This window comes from Zosterops lateralis (assembly GCF_965231275.1).
Source record: "Zosterops lateralis genome assembly, chromosome: 32".
NCBI lineage: Eukaryota > Metazoa > Chordata > Aves > Passeriformes > Zosteropidae > Zosterops > Zosterops lateralis.
In genome coordinates this window covers 2,822,681-2,840,242 of record NC_139792.1, presented here as the reverse complement: position 1 = coordinate 2,840,242, position 17,562 = coordinate 2,822,681, and the positions used below count along the sequence as shown (strand labels likewise).

General features: G+C 55.2%; 1 protein-coding gene across 1 annotated transcript; it reads left to right on the top strand.

Moving 5' to 3' along the window:
- Window positions 1-836: 836 nt before the first annotated feature.
- Window positions 837-17,346, top strand: KRT80 (keratin 80). The gene is made up of 9 exons (XM_083880936.1): window positions 837-1,868; window positions 5,035-5,249; window positions 10,649-10,709; window positions 11,749-11,844; window positions 14,275-14,439; window positions 14,813-14,938; window positions 15,192-15,412; window positions 15,876-15,931; window positions 16,007-17,346. Exons 1-9 carry the CDS (start codon window positions 1,536-1,538, stop codon window positions 16,150-16,152), a joined length of 1,419 nt encoding a protein of 472 aa, XP_083737062.1. The 5' UTR covers window positions 837-1,535; the 3' UTR covers window positions 16,153-17,346.
- Window positions 17,347-17,562: the final 216 nt, after the last annotated feature.

Below are 17,562 nucleotides of genomic sequence, written 5' to 3'. Positions count from 1 at the left end.
GTCCTGCCAAGGACCCACTGAGTGAGTGACCGGGTGATCAAATGCATTTTCCGTGGAAAGGATGTTTTGGGAAGCTGGAAAACACCCCATTCCTGACAATATATTGCAATTCCACCTGAAGGAAAGGTCAACCCCACAGGAATGGGTCCCCTTCCCAAACTACAGCTGCTCCTCAGCAGACATTTCTTGTCAGAGCACGTCCATGACAGATCCAACCTCACCTTCCCTCACTTCCCTTGGCAGGGAAGTTCCTGTGTGGAGCAGAAGCAGAGCAGCAATGCAGCAGCTTTCCCGCTGAATGGAAATTGGGATGGCCAGAGGAGACATCCCCCTTCCCAAGGGTGCCACAAAACAAGGCATAGATGGGAGTTCTTCTTTCCCAAGTTTCACAGGAGAAACGGAGCCAAAGCAGGAAACCATGTCCAGGGTGGGTTTGTACCAAACAGGGATTTAAGGGTGGGACACCAGAACTCATTGAAATTCAGAGGGGTTTGATATCTCCAGCTTTTATAGGGCTTTTGGGAAATGGGGCAGTCAAAGATGGACTTGGGCACCTGAGATCCACCTCGGTGTCCGGAGGTTCTGAGGGTCTCTGGTGCTGCCAGAGCAGATGAGTGAATAACCTCAGCACTCTTAGACCCCACTCCCAGGGGTCTCAAAATCAGGCCTATCCTCCCTAAACCAGACCTATCTTCCCTAAAGCCAGGCCTACCATTTCTAAAAACAAATTTATCTTCCCTGAAACCAGACCTATCATCCATAAACTGGACCTGACATCCCTAAAACCAGACCTATCCTCGCTAAAACACCCAAACACCAGACCCTTCCATGCTGTGCCCATGTGGTGACAGAGCAGGAGCAGCTCCAGCCACACCAAGCTTGGGATGCATTTCCCAACTCCTTCTTTAGCTAATTCACACTCTTTATGGTTTTAAACCCTCCTGTATTAAAAAAAAAAAAAAAAAAAAAAAAAAGTATCACTGTTATTTCCTGCAAATTTGGACTGGAAAGCAGCCAGGGGCTGATGCTGACTCCTTGTGCCAAGTCCCTGTGCAGAGCTATGCCTAGAGCAGTCCTTCCCAAGCCCGGCACCTCCAATTCCTTTCCTCACCTTTTAAGGATGAGGGAAGCAGCTGCTGGGGCCCGGAATTACCTGGGAGGATTTGGTTTTGCTGCGAGGGCCTGAGTCCTCCTCACACAAACAAGCTCCTGAAGAAAGGAGGGAACAGTAAGAGGAGGGAAGGAGAAGAAGAAGAAGAAGAAGAAGAAGAAGAAAAAAAAAAAAAAAAAAAAAAAAAAAAAAAAAAAAAAAGCCAACAGGTTGATCTGGATTTCCATCAAGGGTTCCACCCTCCTCCGTTTAATGAACATCGCAGAACAGGTGTTTGGAATTCATTACCAGCCCACGAGCCCAGGAGACGGGAATTGCAGCAGCCGAGCTCCACTGCTCTCCCTCTCTTGGAGGCGGCAGCAGCCACAAACCTCCAGCCCTTTTCTCCCTCTGCCTTTCCCTTCCCCGGAGCCGCGGCCCGGGCATGACCAACCCCTGCTCTGCCTTCTCCAGCGGCTCCCTGTGCTCCGGGGAGGCGTCGGGGAGGATGAGCCGCGGCACGGCCGCCGGGAGCCCGTCCCCGGAGCGCCGCAGCCCCGACGGCGGGGCCAGCGACGGCCCGGGCTCGGTGGGCAGCGATGGTGGGCTCGGCTCCCTGGGCAGCCTGCGCTGCTCGCCCTTCGCCCCGTTCTCCGCGGACGGGAGGATCCCGGGCCCCGTGCGCCTGGACATCGACACCGAGTTCCAGGCCGTGCGGCAGCAGGAGAAGGAGGACATCAAAGCGCTCAACAACCAGTTCGTGACCCTGATCGAGAAGGTAGGGACGGCTCCCGGCCGGCGTGGGGAGGGGGCGCAGGCACTGCTCGGGCTCTGGAGAGCCTGAAGCCACCCCCGGCGAGGCCGGGAACATCCGCCTAATTACCCAATTAGTTATTCCTTCCAAGCTCTCTGCCTAACGAGGGTTCGGCAGCATCCCTGGGGAGGCGCGGCCGGGGGCTGTGCCCGTCACCCCGGGGAGCTCCGGGGGACCCCCAGAGCAGCCCCGGCGTTGGCACCGGGGACAGGACAGGAGGCCTCGGCTCCCGGGCTGGCCAAACAGCCACGGGCAGAGATGCCGGTGATGGCGGCAGCTCCAATGCCGGCTGCTGCAGGGAGCTGGAATCTCATCCCCAGAGTCCCATCCCCACCTCCACCTGGGCAGCGCGGGGGGCCAGGGGGACCCCCCACCCACAGCCTCCCAGCTTCTGGGGAGAGGGGCCAACAAAGCGTTGCTTTCATCTCTGCGGAGCGCGGAGAAGCAGAAGTTTCTCCAAGGAAAACAACTCCCAGAGCAGGCAGGTTCCTGCAGAGCCCTGCTCCATAAACAGATGTAATCTCCGAGATTGCTTCATGCAGCTCTTCCTGCCAACCTCCAGCGGCCCGGCATTGATTCATTTTAACTCTCCGAGGACCTGAATTCACACGGAGAAGGAGAAGGCCGTGGGAACATCTCCAATGGATGTCTCCAAGGGGACAGTAGTGGTCAGTCACACCTGGCAGTGCCAGCAGGGCCTGGCTCTCATGGATGGGCCTCTGAGCCTTTCCAAGATCGTGGCATTGGAGAATTGGAATTTGGAGAACACCTGGTGTAGGAAACACCCACGTGGTGGAGGCTGGAATTTGGAGTGTCCAGGTGGAGAGGTCGAGGTTTGCTGGGCCCTCAGAGCAGGAATGGGAGTAGGGAAAAGGGACAGAATGCCTAGTGCCTGAGCCAGGCCTGTTCCCGGACAGCCCCTGCAGTGGGGGCTCGGGGGACAGGGACACCCCCTGCACAGGGGGCTCGGGGGACAGGGACAGCCCCTGCACAGGGGGCTCGGGGGACAGGGACAGCCCCTGCACAGGGGGCTCGGGGGACAGGGACAGCCCCTGCACAGGGGGCTCGGGGGACAGGGACAGCCCCTGCACAGGGGGCTCGGGGGACAGGGACAGCCCCTGCACAGGGGGCTTGGGGGACAGGGACACCCCCTGCACAGGGGGCTTGGGGGACAGGGACACCCCCTGCACAGGGGGCTCAGGGAACAGAGACAGCCCCCGGGCCGAGGTCTCTGACTGCAGCTCCTGAGCTTCTTTGAAGGCTTCAAGAGCTGCATCAAGTGGCAACTTCAGGCACCTGCCCCAGGCCCTCATTCCAGTGGAAGGGAATGACACTTCCTTCTCAAAGAGAACTTGGCTTTGTAATCAGGGATTCAGATGTTCTTGATCCCCAGCAGGTGATTCCAGGGATAATTGACCACACAGCTACGGGAGTTTGGTGCTGGTGGTTTTCCAGCTGTTCCAGATCTGCTGGCATTTATTTTCCAGACAAATGGAAAAGAAGATGAGGAAAAGCCAAGCCCTGGAGCCCCTGTTTGAGGCCCTGCCTTTGTCCTAAGCAGCCCAGAGGGGAAGGCCTGTGAGGACCAAACTTTGTCCACTTCTGCGTTCAGGCATGAAATTCCAGGGAATGAGGCCAAATCTGGGTGACCCCTCTGCAAAGCTCCTGCTAAAAGGCTCTGCAAGGGAGGATTTCCACTGAGGGGGACATTGCAGGAGTCACGGAATCATGGAATGGGTCAGGTGGGACCTTAACGGTCATCCAGCTCCAAGCAGATGTTGGAAGCCAAGGTGGAACCAGTTCAGCCTAGTGATGGTTTGTGAACTGGAATGTGAGGGATAAAAAGGAGCAGCTGAGGGTTAGGAAAGAGGTCAGGAATTAATTAAAGGTCAGAGATGGACTTGGAACAACAGCAAACACAATCCATTCCTATCCCAGGAGGGAAGTATGAGGCCTCCAAGAGTGAGACCTGGAACATCCCAACACTCCCATCCCTCCTGCTGGAAACTCCCAAGCACTGGAATGGTTTTGCTTTGCTTGGCTGCTCTCTCTGTTCAGATAAGAAGGATTTGGAGAAAGATGGTGCCACATCTTTCAGCTGGAATTCTGCCTCTCCTTTGGACACCAGGCCAAGGCTGGAGGTCTGATGGCTCCTGCCCCCAGTGCTCCCAGTGCCCGGCATGGCATCGGCCCTGAGTCATCCCAGGAGGCAACACAGGAAACTTGAAGGCAACTCCAGCATCTCGAGCCAAAACGTGACTGGGGTTGCTCCCAGAGGTAGCAATTAGCCAATTAATTGGAGTTGGCCAAGAGCTTTGAAGATGAGGACTGTTAAACTTGCAGCATTTACTGGTGAGATTGGGAATATTGGGAAAGAGGAGCAGGTTCCTCAAAGGCAGGAGGTGGAAGGGCAGCGTTGTCCTCTCAGAGCCAGCACAGGGAGCTTATCCAGAGTCTGTAATTACCTGGGGTGTTCTCCAGAGATTTGTCTGAGCTGCTCTGCAATAAAACTGATTCATTCCCTGAGCCTCTCCATGCTGTACTTACTTGCAGTCCAGAGGGTTTCCTCTCTTTGTGCTCTCTGGAGTAGGAAATCTGCCCTTTGCTGACCCTGGACATCCCTGCGTGACCTGGGGTGGATCCCAGCCTGGGCTTCACCGTGTTGGACTCAGCACCTGGATGTGGTGATCCTGAGGTGTCTCCAGGAGTCTGTGGTCACAGGCAAAAGGGACAGAACTGACCATTCCTACTGCCAGTGACTCTTTTATCGCAATGTCACTGTGTTTATCCCAATGTGAACATGTTTATTTTGATGTCACTGTGTTCTATTGAGAAATTACAGAAATTCTGTATGAATAATTAGTGGATAACATGTAACCCCTAAAAGAGGGAGGTGTCCCTGCCCATGCCAGGGAGTGGACCTGGGTGATCTTTAAGGTCTCTTCCAACCCAAACCATTCCATGATTCCATAACCCTCCATCATCAGGCCTAATTTTGAAGGATTTCTCATTCTTCTCTGGAAATCTGCTGATTCCAGCATCTCCTCTGAAGGTGTCCAACATCTCCTGCCCTTCCATGCTTTGATTGTGGCTCTCAGTGTCACTGACACCTCTGAAACCCCTCCCATAGGTCCAGAGCTTGGAGCAGCAGAACAAGATCCTGACGACCAGGTGGAACTTCCTGAAAGACCAGGACAATTCCCACTCTGAGTCGGACATCAAGGCCATCTACGAGCAGTACATGAGCAAAATGAACCAGGAGATGAAGGCGCTCAACTATGAGCAGGAAAACCTGGAGTCGGAGCTGGCAAAGGTCCTGAGCACCATGGACACGTTCCGGAGCAAGTAGGTGTCTGTCTGTATCCAGGGGGATTCAGCTGGGGCACAGGGAACAGTGTGGGATTGAGTTAACTCAGCCAGCCTGAGATTCCCAGGGAAATATGCCTGGTTTAGTGTGCACAGAAGTATGGATTTGAGAATTTAGGATCAGAACCTCCTCCTGGTTAAGGAGATTGGAAAGGAAAGCCATAGCAATGAAATTCCAAGGAGAGCAGGGTCTGAGAGGAGCCTCTGCTGGAGAACAACTCAGGGAGGGGCATTGCTGGAGTGACAGCCATGAAAACAGGGAATGTTTGTTCTCCACACAATTATCACAAACCAGAACTTTGTCCCCAAAGTGATTTCTGGACCAGGCTGCTCAGTACAAAAAACAACAATCCTGGGTACATGGTGGGAATATTGGGGTGTTCTGGGAAGGGTGAGGAGTTGGATTTGATGATTCCTGTGGGTGTCTTCCAACTCAGGATATTCATCATCCTAGAATGGGTTAGGAGGGACCTTTAGGATCATCCAGTGCCATCCTTGCCATGGTGACACTTTCCACTCAAAGCCCTGTCCAACCCTGGACACTTCGAGGGATGGGACAGCCACAGGGAAATCCATTCCAAAGGCTCACCACCCTCACAGGGAGGAATTCCTTCCCAATATCCCACCTATCCATGTCCTTTGGCAGTGGGAAGCCATTCCCTGTGTCCTCTCCCTCCATCCCTTGCCCCAAGCTCCTCTCAGCTCCCCTGGGGTCCCTCTAGACACTGGAAGGGGCTCTAAGTTCTTCCTGGAGCTTTTTCCTCTTTGGGCTCACACACACCCATCCCACACCTCCCACTGTCCCAGGCTGCTCCATCTGACCTGGCCTTGGACACTTCCAGGGGTGGGGCAGCCGCAGGGAAATCTACTCCAGACCCTCATCAGTCTCACAGGAAGGAATTCCTTCATAAAGAAGGAATATTCTATTCCATGACTGTGGGATTTCTTCCTTTCCCTCTTCACTCAAAGCATTTCTGCCAAACTCTGCTTTAACCAAAAGGTCAGAATTGTGCCCCAAATGGTCCTGACCAAGAAAAGGGAGGCAGCCAAAGGTCGGGGGAGGCGCAGCTGTCTCTTATCTCTGGGGAGCTCCTCTTATCTCTGGAGATGTAGAGATAAGAGAGAGCAGCTGGGCCATGCCCGGGTCAGGAGCACACAATGCCTCCCTCATTATGGGGCTCATTTGCATCCCACACGAGAATCCCAAATGAGCTTCTTTCCCTCCCCATGACACCCAGCACCTTCCCCAAGCTCTGGAGGCTCCCGTGGGGATTTGGGCTGTGCAGAGACGTCCAACCCAAAGTGGTGCCAAGGGACTGGTGAGGCAGAAATCCTTGCTGGGATCCAAACCCAGTCCTGAGGTGAGGCACAAACGATCCAGGGAGTTCAGGCCAAGGATTCTCCAGCTCCTTAAGCCCTGCTTGAGGTGGCTGCAAATTAGGGAAGGGCTGACAGCTCCTTCTAACAGAGACACAGCAGTGAAATCCCTTAATCAGCTCAGGGCAGGTCACAATCATGGAATCACTTGGAAAAGCCCTTGGAAACCATCAGGTCCAACCATCAATCCACAACTGTGGTCACCAAGTCTCCAAGTGTCACATTCACACAGTTTTGACACTTCCAGGGGTGGGGACACCCTGTGCCAGGGCTGGACAACTCTTTCCATGGAAATTTTTCCAAATATCCAACTTAAACCTCCTCTGGTGGAACTTGAGGCCTTTGTTCCCTGTCAGTGGATCCTGAATCCCACCTGGCTGCTTCCTCCTGTCCAGGAGTTGTGCAGAGCCAGAAAGTCCCTCCAGGGCCTCCTCCAGGCTCATCCCCCTCCAGGTCTCTCAGGAGTTCTCCAGACCCTTCCCTGGTGCTCTTGCCCCATTCCCATCTCTGGACTGGCTCCAGCCCCTGAGGGTCTTTCTTGTTGTGAGGTACCCAAACCCCAGGATTCCAGGGGCCTTAGCAGTGCCAAGGACAGGGAATGTTGTGAGGAATTTGACAGGAATAAGAACCAGAAGTTTGATTCTTTACCTTACACTGAAATCATCCTCCCTGGAGTCCTTCAAGTGACACCTAGGTGCCTAAAAAGTCCTAAATTCCTCATGGGAGGTGCCTGCCTGCTCTTTATTTGGATAATGCAAAGGTTAGGACCTGCCATCCCTGTCTGGAGCACCTGCTCCCCCCCCTCCCCCGCTGCACTCCCCTGAGGAAGCAAAATCCCAAACTGGTTTGGGTGGGAAAAGGACCCTGCCATGGGCAGGGGCACCTTCCACTATCCCAGGGTGTCCTAAGCTCTATCCAGCCTGGCCTTGGACACTTCCAGGGATGGGGCAGCCCGAATCTGTGCTCAGATCTGCACTCAGGAATTGCTGCAGGAATTCCCAGCTCCCAGCACTACCAGGTTTTCCAACCTGATTTCTGAGGGATGATGGTGCTCCCAGGAACGGGCTGCCTGAGAGTTCTCCCCAGTGGATTTCTTGTGTCTTTTCTAGTGACTTGGACAACAAGATAAGGCACAGCTGGGATGCTTCACCCCTCAAAAGTGATTTTGGGGAGAGAATTCCCAGGCCCCATCCAGCCCTGGCCCAGCCCAGGGGCATTTCTGGAACAAATCTCTACAAACCAGGCAAATCCAGGAGGTTTCTTTTCCCCAGGGACTCCTGGGGGAGGAAAAACAAAGAACCAGTTGGATTTCCCATGGGAGTGATGCCTTCAGCCAGGCTGTGGCATTCTGGCTGGAACACACCATGGGCACAAGAACACCCCAAGTCCTCCAGGATGGGAAATGTGCCTGGGGGAGTCCTCCCATAAGGCCCTAAATTCATCCCAAGCCAGGGACTTCTTCCCAAACTCACCTGGGTGGGACTCACTGGGACACTCCCACCTTCTCCTCAAATGATGCTGCCATGGACCAGCAATTCCGATGGGATGGATGGATGGATGGATGGATGGATGGATGGATGGATGGATGGATGGATGGATGGATGGATGGATGGATGGATGGATGGAGAACAGGCACATCCAGGAGGGAACTAAGCCTACCTGAGCTCTGGTTCCCTGGATTTTGGTCCATCCAAAGGAGCCCGGGGCGAGCAGACGCTGTCTCAAGTGTGCTAAATGCAGAAAGGGCTGGATTTGCCCTCCCGCAGTGCCCCGGGATTATCTCCCAGGAGATAAACGCTGGGATGTGCCCGTGGAATGCTCCAGCCCCGGGTGAGTCACAGTCCTGGAGCGTGGCAGGAGCGCGTTGGGCTGGCTGGGCCGGCTCTGCCCCGCCGGGAGCAGGGCTCTGCCAGCGCCCAGGGGTGTGGGGGCACACTGGGGCACACTGGGGCTGGGCTGAGCTGAGCTGTGAGGAGGAGGAAGGGGGGCTGCAGGCAGGCGCTAAGCTTGGTCCCAGTGCAGCAGGAGTGACGTATTCCTGCCTGGCTGTCAGTACTCCTGCCTGGCTGACAGTATTCCAGCAGAACTGACATTCCAGGTGAGGGGCACGGACCAGACAGGTAAATCCTGTCAGCTGCTGCTGCCCAGCTTTTGAAAAGCAGGGAAGGAGAGGGCAAGTTCAGCACCAAGGGGGGCTCAGGAGGAACCCCAGGAGTGTCCAAAGCTGTGACTGTCACACACCCCCTGCCCTCACGGTCCCCTCAGTGAGGGAGCTGCAGCCCCAGGGAGCTGCTTTGGATATTCCAGGTCTGCTCCCGAGCACAGCTTCCCTCCTTTCCCAACATCTGCTCCCCTTCCCCAGGCTCAGCTCCCCATTTCCACACTTTGTACACATCAGGGAAGTTTCCCAAAAACATTCTGGGCTCCTAAGAACTTTCTGACTGGATGCACCAGACCCCAAACAGCAGCACATGGCTGCATTCTTGATATTCCTATCCTCAGTCTATGGGGAGATCCCATTTTACCTCATTCCCAAAGGTCTCAGCCTCCCCCAGGTCTATTTGGTGATGTGTCCAAGCAGCACTGAAAGTCTGAGTTCACAGCCTGGAAATGGGAGTCACTTTAGGGCCTCTTCCACCAAGAAAGACCCTGAGGGGCTGGAGCATGTCCAGAGCTGGGAATGGAGCAGGGAAAGGGCTGGAGGTCAAGGGAAGGGGCTGGAGAACTCCTGAGGGACCTGGGGGGCTCAGTCTGCAGAAAAGGAGATTCTGGGGGGACCTTCTGGCTCTGCACAACTCCCTGACAGGAGGGGACAGCTGGGGGGTGGGGCGGGTCAGGCTCTGCTCCCAGGGAATAGCAGGACAAGGGAAATGGCCTCAGGCTCTACCAGGGGAGGTTTAGTTGGATATTGGGAAAGATTCCTCACTGGAAGGATGTCCAGGCACTGGCACAGCTGCTCAGGGCAGGGGTGGAGTCACCAAAGCTGTGTGGATATTACACTTGGGGACATGGTCAGGGGTAGCCCTGGCAGTGCTGGGAGAATAGTTGGACTGGATGCTTTCCAAGGGTTTTTCCAACCTTTATGATTCCCTGATTCCACGGAATGTCACATGCCCCTTAGGCTCAGAGGAACGTGAGGGATCATGGAAGAGCAGGGGAGCCACGACCTCCCTGTGAGCTCAGTCTGCTCTGATCCATCACTCCCATTACTCCCACTCATCCCATCGCTCTCCTGCTCTGACCAAGCACTGCTGGGCCCAAAATGGACCCTGTGGCTCTCCTGGTTATGTCCCTGGGATTTGGGATCACCACACCCCCGTCGCAGGAGCCAGCAAGGGTTGGAGTATTCCCTAATTCCCACTCATATCCATGGACTGGGGCTTTCCTCCCTGGCCCTGCCCTCTATCTCACCTGGATTTAAACACCTGCGAGGCTCATTCCTCAAAGGGACACTTAGGACTCTGCCCCATCCTGGTTTGGTTCCCTTCCACTCCATGGGCAGTTTTCCATTAATTCCTTTACCTGTGTGCCTTCACAAATCACCTGGGCTGAGTTGTGACTCCCCTCCAGGATTCTCGGAATTTCCACAAGCCAATGTTTTCTTCCTTGGGTAGACTCTGACCCTGGAAGGGAAACTGAAGAAACATGAGCAGAATGGAAAAGGCTTGGGAAAATTGAGCTTGGGCAGAGCCCAAACCCAACTCTAATCCAAATTCCCACCCCCATCCCTTTGGGAAGAACCTGAGGCTGCTCAGCTCCCAAATTAAATCCCAGTTAAGGCTCCCTCCTCTCTGCTCTGGGATTCTTCATCCCAAAAGTGATCCTGGTATTCCAGGGCAGCTGGAATGTGGCAGCTTCTCCTCACTCCTGCCCATGATGCCTCAAGGAGGGGGGACATTGCAGGGAAAGCAGAAAGTTTGGGTGCTTTGTGGGGTCTCAAGACAACCCCGGGTGTCCCTGGGTTTCCCTGTGGTTGATCCCATGCTTTGGGCACTCTGCAGGTACGAGGATGAAATTCGCCTCTGCAGCGGGATGGAATTCACCTTCATGGAGCTCAAAAAGGTCAGCAGGAGGGAGAAGTTTCCAGGTGGATTGGCTCTACCCAGCCCTGCACAGTCAGGGAAGGGCCTGGAGGTGATCCAGGCTCAGCTGGTTTGGGATAGGACAGGGTCTGGAGAAGGACAGGGAGGGGATGAGTCCCAGTTCCACAGAGGAGTGAGTCTGAAATGGCTCCTGAAAATCCCCCGGGAGCACCTGGGGACTGAGCATCCCCATCCCTGCACCCTGGGACTTCCTGGTCAGACTGTCCCCATCCCTTCATCCTGGGATTGATTTCCTGGTCAGACTGTCCCCATCCCTGCACCCTGGGCTTTTCCTGGCCTGAGGAGTCCAAACCCTTCCCAGGCTGCCCCCTCCTCCCTGTGTCCCCTCCAGGTGCCATTAGGGTTGGGAAAGGCTGGAATTGATAAAGGATTTGCTTTGTTGCCTGGGGAGGGGCCACGCCCTGGGCAACCCCCGGGCAAAGCTCTCACTCCAGGAGGAGCCAGTGGGAATCAGCTGGAACTGAGATTTTATATCAAAAACCCCGATTTGGGGGCAGGATAAGGGTGTTGGGAGAGAGGGAATGTTCCCCACAAATATCCATCCTGGCTAATTCCATGGCACACTCCCCAGCCAGGAAAGGCATTCCTGGATACTCCCATGGATGGCTCCCGAGTTTTCAGTCAGTGGAGCCTTTTGTGGGGAACAAAAGCTGGGAGGGGATGGCCCAGCCCTGCCTAGCCCAGCGGATCCTCCCACCAGCAAATCCCACAAAACAAAGGGAAAAGGTCCTCAAAGGAGCCTCCCCACCTGGAGAGCAGTTCCAAACATCCCTGCTAATAAATCCAGGAATGGGTTGGGTGGGAAGGAGCTCGTCCCATTCCACCCCTCCCTGGGCAGAGACACCTTCCCTGTCCACGGTGCTCCAAGCCCTGTCCAACGTGTCCTGGAACATTCCCAGGGATGGAGCAAGGAGGGTACTCCCTGGGGAGGGGGAGTAGTGGGAATGACTTGCTATAAATCCCAGTGTGGACTGATGAATCCCTTTCCCCTCGTGCAGGATTTGGATGTAAGCACCTTGCACCGCACAGAGCTGGAGGTGAAGCTCAAAGGGCTGCAGGAGCTGCTGGAGCTGAAGAAAACCATCTACGAGCAGGTGGGAACACTCCTGGAGAGAGCTGGGACGCTGTGGGGAGGCATTTTGGGGACAGATCCTGGATTTCCACCCACATGGGAGCTTGGCCAGGGTGTCACAGCCATTCCATGGCTTAAGCAGGGCCTGAGGAGTTGATCCTTCCCCTAAAAACAACGTTGGAATTGGGCCAGGACATTCCCTCTACCCCAGAGTCTCTGCAGGGCCTGGGATCCCCCAGGAACAGCCAAGAATTCCAACCTCATCCCAAACTGGCTGTTGGGGCTCAGCTGCTGCCCCCAGGGATGGGGTTTGCCCCAGACCTTGGCCCAGGTGAGCCAAATGTTCAGACTTCAGGAAGAACCCAAAAACCAAGACACCTGTAGAATTTGGATGCTCTGAAACACAGTCTAGGAAAATGAGGGGTTCCCAGTCAGGAATGATTCCAGCCAGGGGGGAAGGGCCTCCATCAGAACACTGACTCAGGGCCTGGAAAATGTCACCTGGCAGGATCAGCAGTGTGGGAACACTCAGGATTTATCTAAAGTCCAGCAATCCAAACAATTACAATGCCTGATGGAGGAATATTAACATTCCTTGTGGAAAACTGAGGCACGGAGGAGGCTGGAGCTGCTTCCCAGCACAACTGCCCAGGGAGCCTGATGTGCTCTGAAATGAGATTATTCCTTGTGCTAGGCAATTTTAGCCCAGTTTTTTTGGAAATCAGGCCCTGCTTCAGGACCTCCAGATCATTTCCCGTGGGTCCCACAAAAAGCTGCATTTTTTAACCCCCAATTCATGTAAAAATCTCATCCCCAACCTCTCCTGTCTCATCTTCTCTGTGGATTCAATGACATCAGGTACAGGCACATTCCCACAGGGAGGGAAAATGAGGAAAACTTTGCTTGTTGGAATGGATCAGGAGAAAATCCCACTCTCGTTTCTCAGTAATAAATGACCAGTTTGGAGGTTTTATTCACCAAATGATCCAATATTCCAAATAAACACAAATTTTCTCACCTGCATCAAGATTAACAAAGAAACTCATGGATTAAACACCAGTGGATAAAATCTCCCAATCATCCTGCTTTTGAGGGGTATTTCTATGCTATCCCTGAGCCACAGCCCTTTGCGAGGCAGGGAAGGGAATCAAGGAACATAATTCCTGCTCCGAAGGGACCTGAGCACAAAGGGAAGGACAGTGGAAGGGGAGGAGGAGAAGGAATTCCTGGTGCAAAGCAGGAACTGTGCCTGAGATAAGGGAGCAGCTGCTCCTGAGCAAGCCTGGATACAAACCTGGATCCAGGGGCCCTTCCAGGCTCAGGGAGGGGAATTCTCCACTCTGGGCTCTGTTTTCTCCTGCTGTGACTTATCCAGAGCAAATATCCCAGTGGGTGATCCCGGGGGCGTTCCTGCCTCCCCCATGCTGACATTCCCAGGATAGAGGAGTGGAGCAGCTCTGCCAGCCATGGATGTGTCCAGGGAAGGCTCCTGGTTCCCTGAGGAGCCATAAATCAGGCTCTGGCATCCCAAAGAGCAGCCACAGCCTTGCTGGATCCCACAGCAGAGCCTGGAAAGGGCATTTTCCAGCCTCCCCAGGCTGTGGAATGATCCACACTACCTTTGTTTTCCCAAAACTCTCACATCCATCATGGATATCGATGGATATTGGGTCATGATCATCAGCTCCAGCTCTTCCCCTGGAGAACAACTGACTGGACAAGAGAGAATGCCAGGGGAGGTTTAGGTTGGATATTAGGGAAAATTCCTTCCTGGAAAGGTTGTCCAGCCCTGGCATAGCTGTCCAGGACAGGCGTGGCATACCCATCCCTGGAAGTGCCCAAGGAATATGAGGATGTGCCACCCGGGGACAGAGTCAGGGATGGCCTTGGCAGTGCTGAGGAACAGTTGGAACCTGGTGATCCTACAGGTCTTTTCCAGCCTTAAGGATCCCCTGGACTACTCCCTGCTCCTGGAGTAGTCCAAAGGCGCAGTTTTGTCAGATTTTTACCAGATTGTATCCAAAGATCCCAAACTCCAACTTAACCTGAGTCTGGATTTTATGGACCAAATAATACCAGATCCCCAACTCCAGAGAGTAAAAACTTGGGAATTCTCCCCATCTCCACATGGAAGCTGCTCTGCCAAGCACAGCCTGCCTGGAGGGTCCAGCTCTCTCTGACTACTGGGAATCTGGATATGACCAGATCCTGGGAAGAAGTTCTTCCCTGTGAGGGTGGTGAGGCCCTGGAATGGATTTCCCAGAGCAGCTGTGGCTGCCCCATTCCTGGCAGTGTCCAAGGCCAGGCCTCGGAGCAGCCTGGGACAGTGGGAGTTGTCCCTGCCCGTGGCAGGGGTTGGGAATGGGATGAGCTTTGAGGCTCCCTCCCACCCAAACCATTCCATGGATTTCCAGCTCCATGTTCTCTTTCCTGCCATCCCTTGGCCCTGCAGGAGCTGGAGGAGCTGCTGACAGAAATCAAGGACATTTCCGTGGTGCTGGGAATCGACAGCTGCTCCCGGCCAGACCTGGGCAGGATCGTGGAGGACGTCAGGGCCCAGTACGAGGCTCTGGCCCTGCGGAGCTGGGAGGAGGCCGAGGCCCTCACCCGGAGGAAGGTACCAGATCCGTGCTCTGTGCTGGGAGAGGCAGGGAAGGGACAAGAGGGACTGGCATGGGAATGGCTGGATCAGCTGGATGGGAGGGATGGGCCGGCCCTGGGAATGGAGGGAGGGACAAGGTGCTATCCCAGATCAGCTCCGGACAGTAAATCTGGAGTTTTGGTACCTCAGGCTTTCTGCACTGGAGGAAGCCAGGACATCTCCCAGTGGAGATGGAAATGTCCTTCCAGCTCTCCAAAGAGCAGGAATGTGATAATTCTAGGAGCCAGGTGAGCCTGGCACAGCCACAGCCAGAGAGGACGGGAACAAGCCCCAAATCTTTCCCCAAGTAACCCAGGTGATCCCAGGGCACCCCTGCCTGTCTCCACAGCTCACCGACAGCAGCTCCCAGTGCGGCTCCTTCGGGGGGCACCTCCTGGATGGCCGGCGGGAGATCGCCGATCTCAACATCCGCATCCAGAAACTGCGCTCCTGCATTGTGTCCCAGAAGAGCCAGGTGTGTCCTGGGGGGGGGATAACGGGACAGGTGTGTCCTGGGGGGACAACCAGACAGGTGTGTCCTGTGGGGGACAACCAGACAGGTGTGTCCTGGGGGAGATAACGGGACAGCTGTGTTCTGGAGGGGGGACAACCAGACAGGTTTTATCCTGGGCTGGGATAACAGGACAGATGTGTCCTGGGGTGGGATAACAGGACAGGTGTGGAATTCCCTCCCCCAAGCCCCCTGAGCTCCCTTTCCCACACTCCAGTGCCTGTACCTGGAGGAGCACATCCGTGAGGCTGGCGAGCAGGGGGAGGGCACCCTCAGGGATGCCAAGGCCAAGGTGGCCGGGCTGGAAGAGGCCTTGCAGCGCAGCCGGGAGCACATGGCTCACCTGGTCCGGGAGTACCAGGAGCTCATGAACATCAAACTGGCCCTGGATGTGGAGATCCTCACCTACAGGAAGCTCATGGAAGGGGAGGAGAACAGGTGAGCCGGGATTCCTCCGTCTCAGATGGGGAAGGGACGCACCAGGACACCTGGGGGGGTGGAGACATCATGGAATCATGGAATGTTTTGGGATGGTCCACACAGTCCCACCCCCTGTCATGGGTAGGGACACCTTCCATGGGCAGGGACACCCTCAAAGCCCAGCTTTCCCAAATCCCAAGTTCTGAGTCGGGTGCTGAAGGTTTGGTCAAAGAAGGAACAAATCTTGATGGTTCCCAGCAGTTCAATCCCATTTCTTGCTCCCAAGTCTTCGTCACACTCCCCAGGCTGAGGTTCCAGACCTTCTCCAGGTGCTTTGCCCAGGGGCTGTTGAAGCTCTTCCTGGTCCAACCACACCCTTGGTCTTAGCACTATCCCAACTCCCCCAGGCCAAATTCCAGCCCTTTCCACCCCTCTGGGAGAGCTGAAGCCATGTCCTCACGCTGTGTCCTTCCCTTCCCAGCATGGAGCAGCCCATCCCCACCGTCATCAGCGCTGTCCACTCCCGCCCAAAGCCCCGTAAGTGCTTTGATCCCTCTGACCCAGGAAATGGGGGAATGGATGAAAGGGTTTTAACCTTGCCCCTTGTCCCAGTGTCTGCCAGCACCCTGCGGAATTCCCGGCTGTTTGCCACGGAGCCCAGCGGAGGCGGCACCAGGAGCCCCGGGAGAGCCCTGGGCACTCTGGACACCGGGACCCGGCCCAAGCTCAGCCCTGGGGCCCCTGAGGAATGTTCCTAGGAGAATGGGATGGACGCACACACAAGGCACCTGGGAAGCTCTTCCTCCTGAATTCCAGCCCACATCCAGGGGATGAAGGATGAGCATCCTGTCCAGGCTGTCCCATCTCTATCCACCATCAGTTCACAGCTCCATTCCCAGTTAGAGCAGGAACCAGCCCAGGACTTTAGGGACTCTCCCATTCCCTTCACCTTCCTCTCCAGGGCTCCCTTCCCGGGGGATTTGCAGTCACCCCTTGGAATGTGCCCATCAGGAGGAAAGGGTCCCTACCCCAGTTTTAGTGACTGCCATTGGTGCCTTTCCTGGTGCTGCCAAACTCTTTACCTGCTCCAAGGGTGATCCCTGACAGGGCTTCAAGGGAAAGCACCATCCACGTTTCCATACTGGGGAAGAGGGATGAAAACAACCCCAGGACTGACAGATCTGGTGACATCCTGGGGAACCCTTAGCCACCTCTGGGCATTTCCCTGCCTTTGAGGGGCCCCTCATTCCTTCACCAAAGCTAAAATGCCTCAAAATTCTTGATTTCATAATCCCCCCCTCTCTTCAGGCTCCCCACAGCAGTTCCAGCTCCTAAAATTGGAGTATTGGTTCCTATTTAACTGCACTGGGAACAGCCTAGTTTGGTTGGGAAGGGACCTCAAAGCTCATCCCATTCCCACCCCTGCCATGGGCAGGGACACCTCCCACTGTCCCAGGCTGCTCCAAGCTCCGTCCAGCCTGGCCTTGGACACTGCCAGGGATCCAGAGGCAGCCACAGCTTCTATGGGAAATCCATTCCAGGGCCTCACCACCCTCATAGGGAAGAATTTCCTTCCTAAAATTGAATCCAAATCTTCCCTCTTTCAGCCTAAAGCTGGAAAACTCCCTTGCCTTTGTATTTATTGACCTCAGCTTGTACCTGACCCAGCTGCCCCCACTGGCTCATCCCAATCCTGATGCTCCAGAGCTCCCAGAGCCAGTCCTGGAAGTGCCAAGTGGGGGACGCTGTGGCCTTGGCACAGCCATCCCTGCAGCCTCTTCCCGACCTCACCTAGAATCCTGCAGTATTTTCCTTCCTGGCTCCAGCCAATGCCACTCAGCCCCCCCTGACTTCCCAGATTCTGGGTCCCCATTCCCACATTCCCATAGGATAGGAAGCACAGCTCTGGCTCGCGGGGTTTGGCTGTTACAATAAAGTTCTGTCACTTGAAATCCATCCTGTCCTTGGTTTTCTCCCAGCTTTCCATCACAGGCACCTGGAGCAGCAGCTCCTTCCCAGCAGGACTCACCTGGGGGCTCTGGCTGAGTTCTGGCAGCCAGGCCAGGCTGGAATTGCTTCCCAGGGACTGGCTTGGGCACATCCCTGGGATGAAGGGCAGGGCCAGAGGGGCAGACATGCTATGGGATCCAAGGCCTTGGGGACCAGTT